Raw genomic sequence first — 24,329 nt, 5'->3', positions numbered from 1 at the left:
TTACAGTAAATGCCTGAATTTCACTCACTCGTCGAGCTGATGTTAAAGCCAGAAGTAAAGCAACCTTCCAGGTAAGGAATTTGAGGTCAGCCTTGTGGATAGGCTCGAATGGATGCTTCATTAATTGCATTAAGACTGTGTTGAGTTCCCATTCCGGTGGAGGAAGTCTGACCGGAGGAAACTCCCAGAAAAGTCCTTTCATAAACTGCTTAATTAAAGAGGATGAACAAAGAGAAGGGCCATGAGCACCCTTTCTGAATCTGGAACGTGCAGCTAAGTGGACTTTGACTGAAGGGAAAGAAAGTCCAGATCTTGCCGGGTGCAACAAATAAGGGAGGATCTGTTCTGCAGGAGCGTCCACCGGGTGCACCTGGTTTGCTTCACACCAACAGCAAAACCGTTTCCATTTCAGACGGTAAGTTTTTATCGTGCTGTGGGCTCGTGATTTTGTTAATATGTCCCTACAGTCCTGAGGGATATCCAGGTCCTTAAATTCTAATAAGTCAGGAGCCATGCGTGTAAATGTAGGGACTGAGGGTCCGGGTGGAGAACCTGACCTCTGTTCCTTGACAGCATTGTGGGCGTAGGGAGAAGACGGATCGGCTGGTCCTGGGATAGTAATAGAAGCTCCTGAAACCAGTATTGGCGTGGCCATCTGGGTGCAATCAAGATGAGACGACAGCCCTCCAACTTCATTTTGCTTATGACCCTCGGTATTAGAGGTATCGGGGGAAAAGCGTAAGCACAAATCCCTGACCATCGCATGTACAGGGCATTCCCCCTTGACCCCTGATGAGGGTATCTGCTGGCATAAAAGCGGCATTTCTTGTTCTCTTTTGTGGCGAACAAATCCAGTGGCGGTGTTCCCCAAGCTCTGAATACTCTGAGCACTTGAGCTTGCTCTAGCTCCCATTCGTGGCAATCTGATTGGGATCTGCTGAGCGTGTCCGCTAATGTATTGCAGAGACCTCTGACATGTTCTGCTCTGAGGGTTATGTTGTGGAGTGTGACTCATTCCCACAACTCCTGAGCCTCTGTGGACAGAGTTGCTGATCTTGTCCCTCCTTGCTTGTTCACGTAAAACATGCTGGTGGTATTGTCGGTCCGAACCAGAACCGAAGAACCTGCAATCCTTGGAAGGAAAGCTTGCAGAGACAGGAAAATTGCTCGCAATTCCAGACTGTTGACGTGTTTGTTCTTGTACTCTGGAGAACATTTCCCCAGTATCTGTAAGTCTTGGAGATGTCCTCCCCATCCTTCCATGGAAGCATCCGTAGTGAGGACAAAGTCTGGAATCTTCTTTATGAAAGTGAGCCCTTCTGCTAAATTGGGTATGTGGGACCACCAACGTAGAGCGCTCTTCATGCCTGAAGTGACTTTGAGGATGTCATCGAAGGAACCCATCACCTGCTGCCACTGAAGGTGTAACTCCTCCTGCAAGGGACGCATCCAGAGCCGTGCCAGAGGGACGAGGTGTATTGCAGAGGAGCACATCCCTAGGAGCGACGCGATCATCTGGACAGAAACTGACCTTCTTTTGGAAATTAGGATTGTTAACTTTTGGACACGAACCTGCCGTTCGTGAGATAAGAATGCCTTGCAGCGGACGGTATCTAGCAGAGCTCCCAGAAAAGGAAGGATCTGCCTTGGGTGTAATTGAGATTTGCTCCTGTTGACCGTAAGCCCCAAAGAGTGGAACAGACGAAGAGATGTTGTCACGGCAGTCTTGACTGAGCTTTCCGAAGGACCTTTTATCAACCAGTCGTCTAAATACAGGAAGACTTGGATTCCTTGGGATCGTAACGCTGCTGCCACTGGAGCTAGGCACTTCGTGAATATCCTTGGGGCAGATTTGAACCCAAACGGGAGCCCTTTGAACTGGTCATGGGCGCCAGCCACTGTGAAGCGAAGATACTTGCGATGCTTCGGATGTATTGGGATGTGAAAGTAAGCGTCTTCCATATCCAAAGAAGCTAGAAGATCTCCCTTGTTGAGGCAACTTAGAATTTCTGCCGGAGTGACCATGCGAAATCCCTGCTTCTTGAGGAATCTGTTCAGATTGCGAAGGTCTAAGATTGGACGCCACTCCCCTGATTTCTTCTTGATGAGAAAAAAGCGGGAATAGAAACCCGTCCCCCTTTGAAGTGCAGGAACCTTCTCGATTGCGTTCTTGAGGAGCATCGTTAAAGCTTCTTTGAATAGTAAGTGAAGACGAGGGGGAGGGTGTGTTGGGTGGCTTGGTGACAAACTCTAAGGTATGACCGTTGAGAACCAGGTACAGAACCCACTGGTCCGACATAATTTCTTGCCACTTGCTCACAAAAGTTGACATTTTCGCACCCACAGGGAGGGGAAAAGGAGTGGAAGGCGCCCTGCAGAAATCATTGCTTCCTTGTGGTGTCTCTTCCCTGATTCTGTGATCTTTTTCGTCCGCCTTGACGAGAGAAACCAGACGTGTTGGTTTGTCTGTAGGAAGATTGATAGGATTGTCGATACTGAGGCTGGTACCTATTCTGTTGGGTGTGATAACCTCCTCTGGATGAAAATCCACAGCCTCTTGCTCCTCTGAAGGTACCTCGTTTGTACTGCAAGGAGCCCAATGATCTTGCGGTATCAGTATCGGTCTTTATTGCTTGGAGTGCGTCATCTATATGCTTTCCAAACAACGATTCGCCATCATAGGCCATATCCAATATCTTTGTTTGGACTTCTGGTCTGAACATGGTGGCCTTAAGCCAACCCTGGTGTCTGAGAACAGCTGCCCCAGCCAAATGGCGAAAATTAGTATTTACAATATCCAGAGCGCAGTCGATAGTCTCTGATGCTGCACGCTCACCCTCCAACAAAACCTTCCGAGCGTCTTGTCTGTTGTCCTCTGGGATGAGGTCAATAAAGCTTGCAATTTCTGACCACATTTGGCGGTCATAACGCCCTATTATCGCCAACGAGTTGGCTGCCCTGCTGGATGCAGCTGCCATCGTTAAACATTTTTTGCCAATTAAATCCAGGCGTCGTCCATCCCTATCCGGTGGTGTAGTGATAGGTGCTGCCGGATTCTTAGATTTTTGTTGGGCTGCCTGTGAGATAACCAAGTCTGGCCGAGGTTGGCCAATGAGACAGGAAGGGCTGTTGGCAGGAGCACGGTATTTTTTGTCAATCCGTGGAAGCACCACTGGCACTGATGCTGGGTTTTTCATAATTTTAACTCCTTCCTTCCAAATGTAGTCAATGATAGGGATTGCTCTTGTAACCTTTCTTGACTCCTCATTAAAATCATGAAGAAAACAGTCAGACTGTTCAATGGTAACCGTCAAGTGGAACCTGGTCGCAGCGCGCTGCATAAGGTTATGGAACCCCCCTATATCTTCTGGGGGCGAATTAGATGGTAGAGGGGTGGGTGGTGAAGGCATAGGGATTATATAAGAATCCCAAGGGTCTGCTGGGTCTGGTAGCTCACCCTCTTCGGATTCCTCCTCAGAGGTTGAATCTTGACCTTGACGCGGGTCCTGTGGAGGATCAGGCAGTTGAGGCGTTGGGGCTGGATCTTCAGGCAAAGACAATGGGTCCGGCTGCGGCGTGGTCCGCAGAATCTGTGGAATGACTGGCTGCGGTGGAAAACGCTGTTTATAATCTGCAAGCATGGCTTGCAGGTCTTGAATTTAAGTCGGAGGCAGATGTGACATCTCGCTCTGACGAGGTTGTCTGTAGCAAGGTCTATGATGCGGAACGACTATGTCTTCCTGATAGTAATGCCCCTGATAATTGTCCTCCTCCTCATCATCATCGTCATCTTGACACTTGATGCGCAGTTCAGAAGGATTGCGAGCGATCCCAAAAGGCCCTTCTTCCTCGTCATCCTCATAATCATCATCCTCACCCTGCACATATGTTTCTAGGAGATGTGAGGGAGTAAGCGGTGATATATCGCTACATTCCTGCCTTTGAAAAGTCTTTAGTTGGAAACTCCTGGTGGAAATAGGAGTGGAATGAGCGGACGCCATTGCAAATGTCGGAGACTGAACAGGTAAATCTCCAGGCATTGTAGTAGAAATGGATTCCTTTGATGTTAATAGGTTTTTAGTGTCCATCGTCGACGAGGTTGTCGTCGACGGGGCTATCGTCGACGGACTTGTCGATGGGATCGTCGTCGACGTGATCATCGTCGACGGGATCGTCGTTGTCGACGGGGTCTTCGTCAACGGGGACTTCGTCGACAGGCTCAACGTCGACGGAGCCTTCGTCGACAGGCTCGACGTCGACGGGGTCCTCGTCGACGGGATAGTCGTCGACGGGACTTTCGACGACGAGATCTTCGTTGACGCTTCTCTTTTCGACGATGAAAGCTTCGTCGATGCTGGCTTCGTCGACGAGGACTTCGTCGACACCTCGGCGACGGGCTTTTTTGAGAGGATAGCAATCCTCGTTGACAGAATAGGAGAGGTAATGGCCGTCGTCGAGATGGTTTCCGTCAATGAAGGAGCAGACGAGGTGACAGAAATCCTAGATGGAGAGAAAGCCAGAGATTTTTTTGAAAGGTTTTTACTCACAGTTTGTGTCCTAGCCTTGACCGTAGAATCCTGAGGAGAGTGCGCTGATTCAGAGGAAATTTTGGGACTCCTCTGAACAGAATCAGAAGTAGAATGGTGAGATTTCTGGTGCTTCTTGCCCTCACTGGAAGAGCTGTCCTGCGATCTAGCTCTCTTGCTAGAAGTAGAGGTTCTGTCATCCTCCTCAGCCGAAGAGGATTTAAGCCACAAAAGCACTCTCGCCTCCCTATCCCTAAGAGTTTTGGTAGGGAAGGTGCGGCAAATCTTGCAATCTCTTGCCTCATGTTTAGGGTAGAGGCAGGAGATGCAGTCTAAATGTTGATCATCAACATGGACCCTCTTCTTGGCGCAGGTCCTGCAGGACTTAAACAAGGCCTTCTTGTCAGACATGCTGTAGCAAGTTGAAAACTGAGAGGCACTCAGGGAGACTCCCTTCCACACGACGTGCGGTGAAAATCTGAGGAGAACTGGCTCTGCTGAGAGGGTTCTAGAAGGGTGCTGGTGTCTGATTGGTTGTTACCAAATTCTTGGTTCTTTTTCATAATGAGGTAGATAGGCTACTAAGATATAGGCTTTAGGTCTTTTCTTTGGGCCTACTACTACTACTAACATTTTGGCACTACTTTTTATTTACCGGGGACTCCCGCCTCGGCGACGGGGAATGATACAGGCATGTGAATCTATGAAAGATACCCCAATACTGGATAAAATCTGTAATATGAAAACATTGTGATAAGTTCTCCTTTAACTTTGCTGTTTAACATTCTGTGGTTGCACTTCTCCTTACTACAAAAAAACAGCATATCTATACAACTCGATTGTACTGGTATGGAATTGTATTGTTGCCCACTTCCCACATCCCACTGACCAGGTTTCCAGTCTTGAACTCTGCCTCTTTAACACCCACTGGTAAAGTTACCTGTACTTGTAACCAAACGCAGTGTGGACATAACTGACTTAAATGCCTGTTCTTTACTATGAGTTAACATACTTTGCTTATGTCGAAGAAACAATGATGGTGTCATAGTTGCTATGCTGTATGTACTGTCTTATCCGATTTGGTAAATTTGTCATTTACTAAATGTGAGCTCTGTTCAGGTTGCAGAGCTTATAACTTTCACAAGAACATGCATTTTTGCCACCGAAGACGTTCAAAGTATGCATTTGGAGTGAAACACTATTTTTTTGACCTGCTAACTATTTTTTACGTTAAACACATGGTAAACTGGAGGGCTTCCTGATTTGTTGTGGTTTTTTTTTCCACACTTTACATGTCTGAGCCCCCAGTGGCTAATCAGCACTAGCCTACAGGCAGGTGCCCCTGCCAGTGCTTCCCCTTACTGGGGTGCTAAAACTGTTCCCACAGTAGATGCAATGACTTAGGTCAATGGTTTTTAATCTGTTGTCCGGGAACCGCTGGGGGTCCGCGAAGCCTACTCATGCAGTCCGTGACTGCTTAGAAAGTTAAATGATATTACAAATTAATAAGGTGTTTATAAATAAAGAAGCAAAATGTACAATTGAAAATGTTAAAACATTCTGTAAATGAGAAGAAATTTGAAAATGGAAGCTAGAAATCAAAGTCGTACCCTCAGATTGACTTATGGGAGCAGTACAAGTGCATAAAAAATATAGATAATGAGTGGCCTCAATTGAATTTAGAAAAGCTCCAAACTTCCAATTAAAATTTAGATTTTTTTTATTTGCATGTGAATTAAATAAAATATTTCATCATTTTTATATTTGTTTGATGAATGCTTTTGCTGGACCTGGCCCTCTCTGCAGGGTCATGACCAAATCTTTTGGCTTCACCCTCTAAGTTTTGTTGAATTTGTTTTTATTGGCCTTAGGACTTCGTACACTTTACCACTGCTAACCAGAGCTGAAGTGCTTGTGCTCTCTTCTTAAAACATGGTGAAACTGGCTTACACCTAATTGCCATATTTAACTCACCTAGTAAAATGGTATTACATGTACCCAGGGCCTGTAAATTAAATGCTACTATTGGGCCGGCAGCACTCATTGTGCCACCCACTGAAGTAGACCTTTAAACATGGCCATTTTAGCCTGTGTGTCAGTTTTGAACTGCCGTTTTTACCTGGTAAAAGAAGATCACATTGAAGTTACCTTTTTATATTTAATAAACTGTAACTTCTTATTGGGAGGAGGTAGGCAGATCAAGTTATGTCTAAATAATTATAATTAAAAGATCTTTAATGGTGAAGTCAGATTATTAGTCAAGGTTCTGAAACTGCCACTTTTAGAAAGTTGCCATTTTTTAGTCCCAACCATTTGGTGCCTGCAGTCTGATTCTGGGTCACATGACTAGGTGTATCTGAAAGTTGGTCTTTGTGTATGACTCTCAGACAGTGAGACACAGGAAAGCTAGGTGTTGGCAGGATGGGCCAGTCTGTGTTAACGAGGGGGAGGAACTGTCACCGACCACACTTACACATCACAAAGGCTCTGCCTGAGCACTTTCACAAAGAGTTTGAGAACCTGGGGCCAGGACATGGAGGAAGAGGATGCCTGACACCTCGGGGGCATGAGGAGTGGAAACCTCTAGAAGCTTCCTCTACTTCAAAGTGGGCACCTGCCATTAATATAGGACCCCTAGACCAACTCTTCAGTACACTTTTGGATGTATAGACTGCTAGGATGAAGGAATGCTGTGCTGCTCAAAGGACTGCCACTCTGCTGGTCTGCTGCCCAGAAGGACTGCTGCCTGCCTGTGCTGCTATTTTTACAAATTAGTTTTGGGATTTTTATTGTGTTGTGTTTTGACTTTTTAACTGTTTTGTTACTGCTATGTACTTTACATATTTTCCTAAGTTAAGCGTGTCTGCTCTCTACCATAACTACCAGGGTGTCATGCTCAGGTCTGAAATACTGAATCTGTGCTTTATTCTGACATGTTTGTGTTTGTATTGCTTGTGCTGGCAACACATCCACCCAATAATAACCCATTGTTCTACACTACAGACTTGAAACAATAGTCTCCTTTAACAGTTAATAAAATGTTATATGGTAACAGCTATCTGTACCCTGTAGGTCAAGGAAACACATTTGAAGATATATTGGGTCATTTTCATGTCTTTATTAAAAAAAGATTTTTTTTAATGCAAAGACAATGTGAAATATAGTGGGGTAGATTTGTATTTGGGAGGATGTCGCTGGTGTTTTGTTAAATTCAAGCGGTATACTTCTTAGTTTGAGTAAATACCATCCTCAAACTCCTCATCGTCACTCTCCAAGTTGCAGAATGCCTCAACCTTCTCCCTCTGAGTGTGTGTAGCTTCATGCATATGCCTTCCATGCCCTGGCCTGTCATAGGCAATCCACCACTAGGAATTAAAATGTAATGCCTTTGATGGCCTTGGTGGATGCCAGTTAGACCTGTGTGGAGCCACTGTCTCTGCCCAAGTACAAATATAGCCTGATAACAAGTGGTGTGGCTTGGTAATCTGTGATGGGGAGATGTTACCACCCTTTTGACTCCGAGTGGGACGTTGTTCCTACACATGGGTCTTCCAGTTGTGGGAACACTAAACCTGGGATCCAGGGATTAAAACCCATATTGGCAGAATTAGTGATTCCGGACCTCCTCCAAAGGAGTTTACTGCAAACCTATAAACAGACCCATAGTGCTTAGGAAAAAATGATAAAAGTCAGCTCTCATGTGCCATCTATATATTTGGAGCTGCAGGCTGCTCGTTCAACCTCAAAGATGGCACACAAGACCAGGCTAGAAAAAAGCAGACATGCTAATTTAACATCACAAGATGACACCTGCATATGCTCAGGAGAGAGCATTGGCGAAGAGAAACCGGGGCAACCACCATTATTAAAACCTGAATATAAGAAATGATGTGTTAAAGCTCCCAATGATCACCAATTAGCCCTATAAATGCCATTACATTATATCATGTTACCATTAATACTATACGAAAGAATGTGGAATATGCACTATTTGGACTATTTTAGGGAGACCATAAGGCTTATAAACTCTAGTAAATGTATAATTCAAGAGTTATTTTTTCAGTTCCTCGCCTTTTTGGATGTAGAAGTGCTACTTTCAATACACGCTTTGGGAAAGGAATGAATGGATGGTATTTGTGTAAAGCTAGTTAAACAACAGAAGAGTGACCAGGGAAAAGGAACAAAAAGAGAGCAACAGCGTGGGCAAAAACCAAAAGGATTTGTCAAAAGAACCCTCACTCACCAACCTAGTTGGTGACATGCTTCATCATTGGGTTCCCACCAGAGAGGCCGAGTGCCTCCCTGGTGTGCTGTGACGCCTGAACTACAGCGGAGCTGGTTTTTGAATGGGAAGGTGGGTGTGAATTTAAAAGGTAAATGGTTTTAACCAACAACTAATTTAATCAAGGCAAACCAAAGACCAATAAAAACAAGTGAGATGGACTGGAGCCGGTTGGTTAGGTTAACCCAAGCTCGTCCAATTTATAATAAGGTCGACATGTTTCTGCTTGTCATGCCCAGTTGGCTAAGCATTCATCAGGACCACATGGACCCCCACAGCGGTATGCGCACGCTAAGGCGCACCCTAACCTGTGGAGATCAACTGGTAAAACTTACAGTTCAACCGTAAAGCCATCCTACTATTCCGGGGCTAGTAAGGTCTGTAAGGGACAGAGAACAGACAAAACACACATGAAGAACAAAGAGACATGACTTTGTTGATTACATTACTGTCCTTTACACGATTGAGTGAACAAATAATTTGGTAATCCCGTGCTGTGGAGCGGGAGTGGGTGTCAGATAGCAATTCCAGCCAAAAAACGCCCAAATACGAGTATTACTCGTCTTGGCAGGGAGCATATAGAAACAACAAAGGAGTTTCTATGAAGCTCAGTACACTAGTTGTGCCTGCGTACTCTAAATGGTATTCTGTGAATTCAGCAGACATTGTGCAATAGTAGTGGCAATTTAGCCGCTGTGTATGCCGGAAAGGTGGCGGACTCGTGAAAGTGATAGGCATGCTGAAAACGAGCACCTATGGTGTTTGCCAGGCGCAGTTGCTCCAGTGCATGTCTAGCAGTGAAAGATATTAAAAACAGCAGCATGGGAAAAATGATCCTCTTACTCATGTACTTGGTACAACTAACATCATGGGTCCGAGAGGGGGGTAGTGAGCTATAGTATCTGTAAGGGTGGAAAGCAAACAGATAATTACTCATGTTCCGCAGAGATACTGTATAAAAGGTGAGGGGAACCTAGAGCTGTGAAAGGGGGTACCCCAACTTACTTCCATGCTCGCACACTCCCGCGATCATCCTGGATCTGTCCTGCTTGGCCCGGATGTTGGTGAGTAATGTGGAACACGGAAGTAAATACTCCGTGGCTCCCGTCACATGATTTCCCCTACGTGCGTAAGCGTGTGATGTCAGCGGTTGGGGGCGTGTGTTTAAATGTGAAAACCAATGCGTGCGTTCGTATCGGGTCACAGGGAAGAAGGCGTTTAGTATTGTGTAAACAATTGAATAGACGAACTTTATCAATCGGGACCACATTACTATGTACACCGGAAGATAGATAGTGCGTCTGGTTAATGAAGGAGCTCATTACCATATTGGGACCTCCGCTGTAGTTCAGGCGTCGCAGCACACCAGGGAGGCACTCGGCCTCTCTGGTGGGAACCCAATGATGAAGCATGTCACCAACTAGGTTGGTGAGTGAGGGTTCTTTTAACAAATCCTTTTGGTTTTTGCCCACGCTGTTGCTCTCTTTTTGTTCCTTTTCCCTGGTCACTCTTCTGTTGTTTAACTAATTTCCTAGGGGGAACAAGAGTGATTTTCCCTCACCCTCTCTTTGTTATTGTGATTTGTGTAAAGCTGCCAAGTAATTAGCTAGAAGGAAGCAATGTCGAGGAGGCAACTCACACTTTAGATGGTGCATGTGAAAGGGAATGTGCAAGTGGTCCAAGGGTGATCTGAAGGAAAGCGAAGCTGACTTATGCAAGATACAGTTGTCCTTCAGCTTTCATACGATGAGCCCCCACTGATGACCACCTTTTTTATAAGTGTCGCTTGAACACAGTCCATCAACAGTTTCCAATAAAATAAAGCCCATGTATTTTATAGTATCATTACAGTTTGCCAACTTTGTATATGTTAAGAAGACCATACGTCATTGCTGATGGTGGAGTCCCGGTGGATCAAGCGTTGAACGTGGCTGTCAATGCTGCTCCCAGATGAAAATTTGGCAAAAATAGCTGAATGGGACTCCTTCTCTCTCTGCTTTACAATCACCTCACATGCCTTCCACTCCGCCATGACCTTCTGATAGTGGTTAGCAATCAGTTCATCCACCTAAGAGGAAATAAAACTCGCAGTCAGTTCCTGCATTAATACGAATATCGCAACACCATCTCAGGGTCTATGTGTCAAGTCGGGGCTAGCAATGGGTTATGGCGGGTAGCAATGAACACAGCAGCTTGGTAATGGTATTCCTAGACATGCATATCTGCTAATCGTGTCTCACCAAAAACAAGTTGCGATTTTTTAGGTTTCAGAAATACTGCCTTGTATATAGAAGGCATCATTGGAAATGGCACCATCAAGGCTTTGAAATCACATGTAACGCAATCAGGATTATAGGAAATGATCGTCTGACATTTACATCGATGGCGTCATATAACTGGTGTGACCCAATGAGGTCACTGTGGCCAGCCTCATCCTTACTAATGTTATCAAGTCTCGCCTTAGCTGCGCTTGAGCTGTCTTTTCGAGAAATGCTGTATTCTGGATATGGGCATCAGCTCTTCCCACCTTTTAAATTGGCTCTTGTCACTGTCATTTGTAAATGGTGGCTTTTCATTGGTCAATAGGATTAGTAGTCCCTCCTTAATACCGCCTTTTCTCTTCTTGTAAGCTCCCATGAAGACACCCTCTGTTACATATATTATTACTCTGTAGGTTTTAATTACAGCCTCCAAGCACTGCTTTTGTAGGCAGGACAACAGCAAGGTTTTTAAAGTTTATTTACCCAGTGTGGCACGCCTGAACTGGAATAATGACGGCCGCATTTTTCTCTTGTTACTTGCTATACTTCAAAGTAAAGAAATAGAAAAAATAATGTGCATTTTTTTTCTATTTCTTTACTTCTTAAGCAATCGTTGCACCCGCGCTTTAGCTTAAGATGTTTAACACAAAAGTGTGGGTGCCGCCATTGTAACAAAAGTAAATAAATAGAAAAAAAAGCATGGCCTCAATTTCTTTTAAATTTGTTTACTTGTGTTACAGAGGCGGCACCTGCGCTTTAGCTTAAGATGTTTACAGCTGAAGCGCGAGCCCCAAAATTGCATTTAGAGAACTAAAATAACTTGAGTGTTTAGAATCTTCTTTCAGTTTGCAGGCTTATCCTGGCATCCCCCTAATCGTCTACCACTCATGTATGTCTAGCAGGCCTGGATTCTTAACATGGTTTGTCCCCTTGGTATTTTTATTCTGCTTCCCTTCATCCAGATGCCTGATTGGTTACCGATACCACTTCGGTTGGGGCAATTCATTCTGTTCACCCACTCCTTTCTCGCTCCTTCTCTCTTGTCCCATCCTCCTCACATCTGGCACTGTGGGGTGGCCCTTGAAGAGCCTAAAGCATAATGGAGGTGAACAACATGACGTAACACTCGTCTCTCAGTTGCTGGATATGGGTAAATGCATTTCAGACGATGCATCCACTGCGGGGTCGTGGTAGGTCTGTCTGCATGGCTGGTTGCGCTGTGTTGATCTGTTTGGGCATGAATGTAGTAGGTATGTTGGGCAGAGAGGGCTTCAGCAGCCCCCTAGTTAGCTGCCATTGGCTGGGCTGCCCGGGCTGTAGTTGGTGCCTGCCAGCCTGACCTTCAAGTAGGGTGACCAACTGTCTGTAAATAACACGGACCGTCCATGATTTGGATCTCACGTCCATTGTCGCTGATGATGCCTTTTACGGACGACTTTTGTCCATAATTTTTGGAATTGGGGTACAGCACTGTTCCCCTGTGAGAAGCTTCAACTCCCTGATGGGGTTGACTCATGCTCTAAGCACAAGAGCAACCCCACTCCACCCATTGTCATTCTGTATGCCGGCTGATTGTCACATACAGAATGACAATGGGCAAGTCTAGGCTATTAAAGCATGTGGTGGGCCTCCTCCTGCCTTGGTCTAAGGCTGGGCATTCTGTTTTAAACGTACATAAAGAAAAATGTAGCACCTTACCAGATGGAAGGAATGTACAGAATCCAGTTCAGGGAGGCTAGTAACCCCTGACATATTTGAGCGCCATTTCACAATAAATGACATAAATGCCCTGCTGCCATTGCCAGTACAACTGAGCGCAGAAAGCTTCCAAGCAGAAATTTCCAACACGCTGGACCAATGTGCCCCCAGACTAGGGAACAAAGCCCAAGGAAGAAGATCTTCTGAAAAATGGTACTCAGCAGATCTTAAAACACTAAAGAGAAACACTGTCTCACAATCTCCTGTTGAAAACGCTTCATGGAAAATGTATTCATTCCAAAGCCTTTCAATGGCTTTGCTCTTTCTTAAGTAATCAAACACAGACCATACAACTAGGCCCTTTTTCCTCAAACCTAAACCTATTAAGTATGGTGTCCCACAGGGAGCTTCCCTGAGCCCTACCCTTTTTAATGTCGACGTATCATCGTTGGCGAAAATCAGTGAAAAATGGGGAGTTGGTATCTGCTCTTACGCAGACGATACACAACTGCTGATTGCTCTTGATGGGCACGAAGATACAGGATTAGATTAACCAACTGCCTCTTGGAAATGGAGGCTTGGATGTCCGATCACTGTCTGAAACTGAATGCAGACAAATCGGAGATTCTAGTCTTTGGAGGAGCACAGTCAGTCTGGAATGCCACCTGGTGGCCCTCTTCACTGGGCAATGCACTCGCACCCGAACAGGCTGTAAAAAACCTAGGCATTCTTGTTGAAAATGCACTAACCATGCAAGACCAAGTCCGTGCACTTTGTGGGAAACGCTTTGCAACATTAAAATTGCTCAAAAGACTCTTTCAATGGATTCCTCTAAAGTGTAGGAAAACCATAGTCCAAGCCCTGCTCATTAGCAGATTGGACTATGGGAATGCACTTTTCGTGGGTATGGCGGACTATCTCGCTACTCGACTGCAGAGGGTCCAGAATGCGGCTGCCAAACTGGTATGCAACAAAAGCAAGTACAGTTCAGCATACAAATGCATGAGGACGCTGGCTCCCTGTGCGACAATGGGCCAATTTTAAGCTATTAGGTCATGCGTACAAAGTCCTACACCAGTTGGGCCTTAGAATTCTTCATGATAGAGTCATCTTTTATGCTGCCACATGAAACTTGAGGTCATGCCACCGGGCGCGGGCAAAAACTAAGCGCATCAAGAAGAGCAGGGCTGGAGGTCGTCCTTTTCACATCTAGCAGCCGCTTACTGGAATGAATTACCTCGGGAACTTACGCTTATCAATAACTACCTAGTATTCAGGAAAAAATTAAAAACGCATCTGTTTCCCAAGACCGGTTTAGTAATCTAGAGACCCTCTGTCAGAACTCTACCCTCACTTATAATGTGCTGTCCTTAGTGCCGTGATATCCATACGGATCAATGATGCGCTGTATAAACAAATAAATAAAATTAAATAAATAATTAAATTAAATAAAGAAGCCAGCGAAAGAAGTTAAAAAGAAGGGGGGGTATAGTTCTTTCACAGTCTCATCATTTTAGAACTGAAGCATTTTCAATATTATATACAAGGAAGCCATAGTTGCTGCTTTTTCATTTTATGCAACTAACATCCATTGACAAAGCCAATAGTCCGGCCGTGTTGTAGGTGTGATGTATTATATATCTGGATGCAACAACAGAAGTAGCAGAATACCATTCGGGCAGCATACTAAGCTAAGCACAGATGTTTAGCTACTGTGCTTTAAGCCACTCCCTTAATTACATTGGACACGCGCTTTGGAGAGACCCCCACAATTTTTTGACCCACTTAAAGCCCTGGAAACAACACCATGTCACAGTCACCTCAGGTCCCGGCACTGGGCATCATGCATGGCTCATGACTGCCAAGTTTTCAGATTGCCTATGTGCAGTGGCATAGTGAACCTTACACCACCCCACCCCTTGCTTTAGGAACTACAGCAAGGGTGAAGTTCTTGATGGGTCTCTTCTGTTTGCAACTCCTCAGACAAAGTCTCAGCTCATAATTAATGTGAAAAGGTGGGTGAGTAAGTAAGTAAAGGAATGGGTAAATGGCTGGATGGATTAGTGAAGGGATAAATCGATGATTAACGCTGAATGGTCGATAATAAGAGAAAGGATGGATGGATGCATGAAAGAAAGGGTAAATAAATAGATGTATGGGTAGAATTGTGGATGTATGGGTAAAAGGGTGGATGGATGAACAAAAGGGTTAATGAATGGTTAAAAGGGTGGATGGATGGGTAAAAGGGTAGATGGACGGGTTAAAGGATGGATAAATGAGTGAAAGAGTGGATGGATTAATGAATTGATAAGTGAATGGCTGAATGGATGGATGGATGAGTGAGAGGGTGGATGTAAGGATGGATGAGTGAGTGAAAGGGAGGGTAGATGGGCAAAAGGATGGATGGATGACAGAAAGGATGGATGGATGAGTGATAGGGTCAATGGATAGACTCATGAGTGGATACGTGGATGGATTGTTGGGTGGATGGGTGGGTGAAAGGATGGCTAAGTGGACGGGTTAAAGGGTGGATAGATGAGTGAAAGAGTGGATGGATTAATGAATTGATAAGTGAAAGGGTGAATGGAGAGAGAAATGGAGGATGTATGAGTGAGTGAAAGTATGGATGGATGATTGACAGGATGGATGGGCAAATGGGTGTATGGATGAGTGAAAAGATGGATGTAAGGTTGGATGAGTGAAAGAATGCATAGATGAGAGAAAGGGAGGGCGAAGAGCTGGAAGAAAGGATGGGAGGATGAGTGAAAAGGTGAATGGATGGACAAATGGATGGATGAGTGACTGGCTGAATGGTTAGATGGATGAGTAAGTGAAAGGATGGCTGGATGGATGCGAGGGTAAATGGTTGGATGGATGAGTGAATGGATGGATGGGTGAAAGGATAGATGGATGATGGATGAATGAGTAAAAGGGTGGATGAGTGAAATGATGGATGGAAGGATAGATGATGGATAGGTTTAGAAATGGTTGAATAGGTTTGGATATGGATGGGCACACAGATGTAAGGACGGAATGAATGGTGAAAGACTGAATAATGGATAAAAGAATGAATGGATGCAACACCCCGGGGGACTCAACCCACCATCCTAAACCAACACATGATGTACGGTGCCGTGGTACTAAAAGAGACGTTCCACTGTGTGTGCCACCGGCCCCGAGGCAATGAGCATGCATGAGGGCACAGCTCTGTGCAGCCCTTCTGCGGGTACAGTAGGGCAAGACAGCATAACCTACACTTGCAGACAACAGCACCAACGTGACTCGAGTCCCTTCCACCTCAAATGTTTTTTTCTTTTCAAATTTTGCACCCCTAAGAATATTGAGCCCGGGTCAACCACCCCTGTGGCCCAGCCCACGCTACGCCACTGCTTACAAGTATGGATGACATCTGACTCTTACACCTTGCAGTCCTCAATGTCTTAAGTAACATTTCCTATACAGTGACTTTCACATGTATGAGTCATTGTCTCTATATAATATGTGTGTGATGTAACACACTCCGACACCCTGCCATGCATACTTCCGAAGAGTAGCTCTCATTTTGATTTAGATGCCATGCAAAGCCACCTTGCATGGCTTGATGTGGCCTCATAAATCATCACTAAGGCAATGCAGCACAAATCGCTACATCACATTACTCTGCGCCCTGGAGGCATTCAATGGGCGTTGCTGTGGGTTTTCCAATGCAACACCAATGGAATTTGATGCTGCCCCAGATTTCCAAAGTCACGTAAACCCGGGGAAGCACCAAATCCGTACGCTTCACAAGATGATGCGTAACGAGGAGAAATATGTTAATTTCTCTTCATTGTTTCCTCTTTCTATGTGTGCTGCATTCTGCAGCACACATAGAATAAGGAAAACACCTATTAGCATTGTTTTTGTGCAGGAAGATGCCCCTTCCCGCACAAAAGCAATCCTGCATGCAACGGAGACACCCTTTCACCAGGGTGCAAGGGTGCCTGCATTGGCGCTAGGCTGTAGAAACGGCATTAGCACATGGTAAAAGGACAAGAATGCACCATATTGGAAAAATATGATGCATTCCTGCCTTTTCAATTTGGCAAAGGGCAGCACAGCAATGTGTGTCTTGTTTCCCTGCCCTATGCCAAAATCCGATAAATAAGCCACTAAGAGGCAAGACGGTTGCCATGTGTACCCTAAATGTGGCCTTGATTCTTATTATACATGTAGAAGCATTATAGACTATTACATCAAATACAAGACATTTCTATACAGTGCTCACATATTTCAAGGTGCTGCCTTGTGCAATAATAAAAGGAGGTATGGTGAAATTAAATATTGCCCAGGATCACACCATTTAATCAAGCAAGGAATCTGGGATTTAACTCAGTTTTCCGGGTTTCTCATTGTGAATTTCAGACACTAGATGGCTATTACTTTCTCCTGTTTTACATCACAGTTCAATGCTTTCTTTTTCACTCTTGCTGCTTGAGGTTAGAGTGTGAGTGGCAGTGAAAAGCCTCAAGCAAACGTGGCTCTTTTTGGGTCTTAAGGGTCGAAGAGGACATCAAGGTGAGCCAGAGCAAGGCATCTGTCTCGAGCCTGGCCTGAACCTTCTTTCACTCAACCAACTCTAGAGCCCGCCGGACATGGATATGAATTTGAATTCCAACAAAGGCAACTTACCTTTTCATCCTTCTCAGATCGATAAAATAGCTAACTCAATCCTGCAAAACTATAAAATATCCTTTAGCCTGTGTGATGTAGAACACAAATTTATATATTTAACATAAACAGTTTTCAAGCAATGCTAAGTTTACAATGTGTTGTTTACTTGAACCCCTATGAATACAAGTCTAAAATGTACAGAAGGGCATCAATTATGTTGCTTTTTCTTTAAATCACAGCACTTCCAGATATCTTAATTATGTTGTGTGCTGTGGAGTATTGGTTAGTCATTCAGAATTAGGTACAGCTTTAAAAGCACCATCAATGATGCTTTTTGAAAACGTTTGAGATATATTTTTTAAGTGTTGTAGTTTGTAGTGCCCACCTTTGTACCATGCTTAAAACCCTGTGTTATATGAACTTAAGTGGTTAACCTCTTCAGTGCCCATGACGAGATAGTCTCGTCATGGAGCACGGTTGCGCTGTGCCCATGACGAGACTATCTCGTCATGAACCCCGCCCGCTAATGTAACGCCCGGCACTGGGCGGGGAAAGGGCGTGGCACTGAAGGGGTTAAAGCCACTGATTATGTTTGGTCTATTTAATTTCGAAATGTATGGTAGTTCCTTGTACAGCACATATCCACATCCCAAGCCCCTAACCACAACATTTTTCCCAGGTAAATTTCAACAGGTTTGCTTTGACAAAATGTACATTTGAAAAACATTGCTGGGGGATAAGTGTCTTGTAAATAACAGAGCATGCAGGTTTTGGTGCAGAGAACACTAAAATCTGTATCTTTTGTCCCATTTTCAGACAAAACTCACAATTGATGCTATTTATCACACTGGATACATTGAGACCCCGTCTTTCAATCTACCTTAACATGTGCAATAGATATCACACTCTCCTCCAAGGCATTTGTAATCAGGGCTAGAGCAGAATTACGTAGTTCACAGTACAAAATTGTGTAGTCCTAATGAGCATAATTTTCAATGTGTTTTTGTGAAAAGATATATGCATGCAATATTGTTAGTTAGACTTAAGTATGGAATGGAACCAAGAGGAGTGATAGATGCAAATACCTACCACCAGTACATAGGTGACTGACTCAACTCTGTGGCGTTGTTAGGATTTGGGACTGCTTTGCAGTAGGGGTGTCACCTTTTATGGAATAGCCAGGTCTTTACTGCATCCCTGAATCCGAGGTGGTTTTGGATGTTTCTTATCTTTGCAGGGAGTGAGTTTTAAAATGTTGCTTTGTGGACAGAGAAGGAAGTTCTATCAGTGTTTAGCTTCCTGTAGGAAATGAATGTGGGCTAGGATGCCAGTTTTGAGGCCAGAGTTCTAGTCTGTGTGTATCAGTGAAGCTCTGTTTATATTCCCCTGTTGGGGATATGAAAGAGGATCATCTGACTAAGTATTTTGAGAGCAGGAGATACTAGGGCAGGCCAAGAAGAACCCCTTAGAAGCCGGAGCTGCCCACCTTCTACATAAGGCCTCAAGGCAGACCTCTCGTGATCCTCGCTATAATATTTACATTTAGCTGAGGAGGCTCCAGGAGGGAATGGGGAAGGGAGAGATGACTTCTTTGAGGACAGAGGCCAACATGGTTGCCTTGTCTTCTGTAACAATTTATAGGGCACAAGGCTAAATTTAGCAGGAGGGTCAGTGCTTAAAATTGATAATACTTTGTGAGGTATTTTCTGTCTCTACAGTAATTGCTTCCTGCTCAGATGAGCCACTATGTTAACTCAAATGAGGTTGGGATTACGTTTGCAGGACCTAGCGATTGTGCCTAATTTCCTGCCTGCCACAACAAAGCAGAGACTAACTTATCTGCAGTCCAGTCTTTTTCTCACAGTATGATAACTCCAAAATGTTCTGCAATTGTTCTAATTTAGCCCCATCATTCTTATTAGACGATAGACTCATGCAGCCAAAGTTCTTTCTGGGATTAGTGCGTCATACTGCTACTAAGCTTCCACCCCAAGAAGTCTTATTTGTTCACACGAGAATTCAGTATAAATCTGCAAACATTGTTATCAGTAAATATATTCTCATTCTTCGAGTACCGTTGCAAATTATTTTCACAAATGTTTTTTGCTATTTAATAATCTGCTCCCATTTGTGTTCAGGGGTAAGTTGCAGGTTTGAATGTCATCCCTTCGCTTCCATGGCTTTTATTCAGTAAAATGGCCGCAATAGCTGTAGTGGCATCAAAGGTTGATTCCTTTACCCATGCTAAGCTCCACAACAGCTACTTATTTGCTCCCCAGTGGATAGGTAGAGGGACTGGAATGCAAAAAATACATATAGATTTTTAAAGCTCTGTTTATTTTCTGATCCTCTCACTTAGACAAGGGGTACTGAGTGCAGTGCGATGAGTGCCAAATGGGAAACTTGGTCAACATCTCTTACCCGTGATAATCTCAGATTGACACCCATCTGTGATGTGGGGGTATCATCTATAATAAAGCTTGTGTGCTCAGTTTCTATCCTTAATGTATGTTATTAGAGCACATCTTATCAAACATGGGCTGTGTTTCTTGCTAAATGCCTACCCAAGCATTTCAAAATCAAAAATATTTGGTGGGAGTTGTCACATAGTACCAAATAATATATATTCAACATTCTTTGTGCTATAGAGCTAGGATATGTGGCAGCTTCCCCCAAACAGCTACACAGCTGTTTACTATACTAACATCATACTCAGAAAATAACATAAACGTGTTGTGTGCAGGTAAATGAAGCATGAGCAGAGCAGTAACTAAATAAATGTGCTTAAACTGCATTATTTGCTTCCAATTTTCAAACCCTTCCTTTGGTGGAAGATGGTGAAATATCTTGTAAAAGATTTTTTTAAGACTACTTAGGTTGGCAAAACTGGCCCAGAGTGTTTGGAGTGTTCGATTTGCCCGAGATTGGGATGTAAAATAGAATCTGGCGTTTCACATTGCACCAGGTTTACTGGCCGAATGTGTATTAAAATAGAACATTTGTCATTCACTGTGCTAAAATACCTTGAGAGCCCCAAAATCATGTTATGCCGAGAATAATGTTACTGACCCTGTGTGCTTTAAAATGCACTATTTGCCACATGTAGTCTCAAAGAATGACTGTGTTTTACGCACTACTTCTGAAAAGTGAAGGTGCCCCCCACAAGTAATTGTGATTTGGCTCTTCTGATGTCTGTGTCTCCACTAATCCATGTGCTAGGCCCCCCACCCCCAAGTTTTAGTCTAGTTACGCCCCTGATGTACTACCTATGTTAGTATGGAATATGTATTTTCTATGTTAGTGTATGTATGTCTGTGAAGTTGTTTCTCTGTGCCTTTACATGCACTTTTCTAAAGTCTAACCTATTGATATTGTCAGTTATTATTTTGATTCAGTCGTTTATTGATAATTTTTTGGATAGTCTCTTAAACGGAACTTTGTCAGTTAGAAAGTCTGTGGCAGTTATAGCAAAATATTTGCATTCAGAATATCCTCCGCTATTGGTGGACGTTTGCAATTTGTAAATCAAATTTAATGTGCAGGACCATTGTATCGTCTTTTGACAGGGATTACACCGCCATCTCGTGGTTACATTTAACCTCTCCACTGCTCTAGGTTTACGTTCATTTGCACAATTGGTTTAAAAATATATGGGATTCAACAAAGAGGTGTTTAGATGTAGGGTTTTATTTTAAATACTTGTTTGCACCTGTGCAATGCGACGTTCAGAAAATAACAATGCCAATTAGCGCATCTGTGTTACGACGAGACCTTTTAGGTCTGGCCTTGGGACAGCATTAACGTCATGCGATCAAAAAATTAGGAAATGAAAATGCCATCACATTTACATTTATTTGTGTCATTGATCTATTAATTACCCATCTCGTTTTGCTTCAGCCTCCCATCTCCCATATTACATAGAGTATGGGGCAACAGGAGAGTCCACTTTCGCTATTGGCTCTCTAGGACTTTCAATGTTTCTTTCCATTCCTTTTCTCTTTCATTTTTCTTAGCTATTCTTGAGTGTTTAAACTATGCTTCCAGGGTACAGCAAATCAAAGGCAATGGCACATTTCTTTGCACCACCAAGCATCATTATTATAATGCGCAGGCTGCATTCTCACTGCAGGAAAGGGTTTCCCTTTCTCCCGGAAGTAGATGCCAGTGAAAAAGGTACTTCCGCTGTATCCGGCCCTCGTAGGGCAGGACATTCCCAGGCCATATGTATGAAAGGATTAGTTACTTACCTGTAATCCTAGTTCTCTTCCAGGGGTATCCTCATCAAAGTCATAAGCATTAGAATATTCCCGCCCATGTGCGGGATCCCGGAAACAGTATATTATATGTGCCCCACATATATATATCCATACATATATACCTATATGTATACACAAGCAATTGCAGCCCCTAAACCCTAGAGCTGAACCATGCTGTAAGTAATTTCCACTACACATAAGAAAATAGCATTATAAACATGAGAAACAACATTATAACTTGTTTGGAAACTGTTTTAATGCTTAGAAAACAGCAGAAATTCTTAGAAAACACTGAAAGCATAGGAAGCTCCCAGGCTGCATTGCAAATACCCAGTCTAAAAAGACTGAAAAGCTAACTCATAGCTGCATAGCAAAAAACTGACACCGTGCCTTTAAGGCACACCTGACCCCCACCTTCCCATCATGCCTCAGGGGTGGCAGTTAGGTCAGTTGTTCTTTGCGGAGACTGAAAAGTCATTGCACAAAGAAAAAATAATAACCACTGAAAACTAACACACCTTTGCCCGGGGAGGCGGGAGGGTTGCTTATGACTTTGATGAGGATACCCCTGGAAGAGAACTAGGATTACAGGTAAGTAACTAATCCTTCTCTTCCAGGGGATCCTCATCAATAGTCATAAGCATTAGAATAGAATAGCGAGCCTCACCTCATCCCCCTGCAGGCAAAGGAAAGAAAAACAGAGAAGGAACAGTATGCTCAGATAGCTCAGCTACCCAAACAGGTTCCTCAACGAGGCTTGGCCTACTTGGGCATCCGCCCTGGAATCGGATTCGAGGCAGTAGTGCCTGGTAAAGGTGTGGACCGATTTCCAAGTGGCCGCCTTGCAGATCTCTGCCATTGGAACGTCATGCAAGAAAGCTACTGTGGCCGCTTTCCCCCTAGTAGAATGAGCCTTAGGGGCCAAAGGTAAGGGCCTTTTCGCCAGCTGGTAGGCTAGGGTAATGCAGGAAACAATCCATCTGGAAATGGATCGTTTAGCCGCTGGGAAGCCTGTTCTCATGGCGCCATAGTTGACAAACAGCTGATCCGTCTTCCTAATGCTTCTGGTACTGGCCAGATAGAATTTAAGTACCCTCTTGAGGTCTAAGGAGTGGAGCGACCGCTCAGCCGGGGTCGCTGGATTCGGGAAGAAGGATGGCAGAGAAATGGACTGATTAATATGAAAATCAGACACTACCTTAGGGAGAAAGGATGGATGTGCCCTTAAGACCACTTTGTGCTGGTGAAAAACTGTGTACGGTTCTTTAGTACACAGAGCCTGGATTTCGCTTACTCTGCGTGCCGATGTAATGGCTACCAGAAAAGCGACCTTCCATGACAGATGCTGTAAAGAAGATTTGTGGATCGGCTCAAAAGGTGGGCCCATCAACTTGGATAACACTAAGTTCAACTCCCACGGAGGCGAAGGGTTTCGAACAGGGGGGTAAACTTTTTTCAACCCCTGCAAGAAGTCCTTGACCACCTGCATCTGGAAAAAAGAAGGTTGACTTGGGAGACCTCCTGTAAGCTGTAATGGCAGACAAATGGACCCTGATGGATGCATACTTCAAGCCTGATCTAGCTAAGTGAAGGAGGTACGGAAGGATGACGTCCTCCTGCCCCTTTGTAGGATCATGGTGATTCTCCCTACACCAAATGAAGAACCTCTTCCACTTAAACGCATAAGACGCTCTTGTGGAGGGTCGCTTCGCTTCCTTGAGAATATGCATGCAGTCAGGCGGTAGACCTAAATGTCCGTATTGCAGGACCTCAGGAGCCATGCTGTTAAGTTCAGTGAGGGAAGGTTGGGATGCAGAATCCTCCCGCCCATCTTGGACAGCAAGTCCGGCCTGCAAGGCAGCCGCCTGTGAGGTCGAACTGAGAGATGAAGAAGGTCCGGGTACCACCACTGGCGCGGCCAGTCCGGAGCTATGAGGATCATCTTCATGTCGGATCTGAGCAGCTTGGATACCACCTTCGGAATCAGAGGCAGGGGCGGAAAGGCGTAGGCAAATGTCCCTGACCAGTCCATCAAAAGAGCATTCCCCCTGGTCCCTGGACGGTGGAATCTGGACGCGAAGGCGTGGCATTTTGAATTTTCGTCGTCTGCAAACAGATCGATGTCTGGACGACCCCACCAACGGAACAGGTCCGCCACCACGTCGTCGTGCAGCACCCAGTCGGGCTGATCTTCGAAGTGCCTGCTGAGTGCGTCTGCCTTGATATTCAACTCCCCTGGAAGGTGTACTGCCACCACCGAGAGGTTCCGGGCGAGCAGCCAGTGCCAGATCGCCTGCGCCTCCAAGGAGAGGGGGCGTGACCGAGTCCCGCCCTGTTTGTTCAGGTAAAACATGGTCGTGGTGTTGTCGGTCTGCACCAGGACTGAGTCGGTCTCGATTGCTGGGAGGAACGCCTTTAGAGCAAGGTGGACTGCTCGAAGCTCTAGCATATTTATGTGGTAGCCCTGTTCTTTTGCAGACCACTGACCTTGTATTTGGAGGCACCCCATGTGGGCCCCCCATCCTTGTAGCGATGCGTCTGTCACCACCGATTGCACCGGAAGTGGCTGGTGAAACGGGACTCCCACCAACAGATTGTCCTGACGAGTCCACCATGCTAGGGAAGATTTCGCTACCTGGGAGAGAGAGATTCG

General features: G+C 44.7%; 1 protein-coding gene across 2 annotated transcripts in view; it reads right to left on the bottom strand.

Annotated features, from left to right (window-relative positions):
• The window catches only part of SGSM2 (small G protein signaling modulator 2), a 1,127,811-nt gene that overhangs the window by 67,357 nt on the left and 1,036,125 nt on the right, over nucleotides 1-24,329 (bottom strand). For both annotated transcript variants that reach the window (XM_085649947.1, XM_085649948.1), the window contains exon 16: nucleotides 10,694-10,876. In XM_085649947.1, the coding sequence (XP_085506073.1) occupies nucleotides 10,694-10,876 (183 nt within the window). The remainder of the gene's footprint in view (nucleotides 1-10,693; nucleotides 10,877-24,329) is intronic.

The sequence above is a fragment of the Triturus cristatus genome, chromosome 3_2 (assembly GCF_964204655.1).
Source record: "Triturus cristatus chromosome 3_2, aTriCri1.1, whole genome shotgun sequence".
In the NCBI taxonomy this organism is placed as follows: Eukaryota; Metazoa; Chordata; class Amphibia; order Caudata; family Salamandridae; genus Triturus; species Triturus cristatus.
Note: the sequence above shows the minus strand (reverse complement) of the source record. Positions and strands in the feature narration are given on the sequence as shown.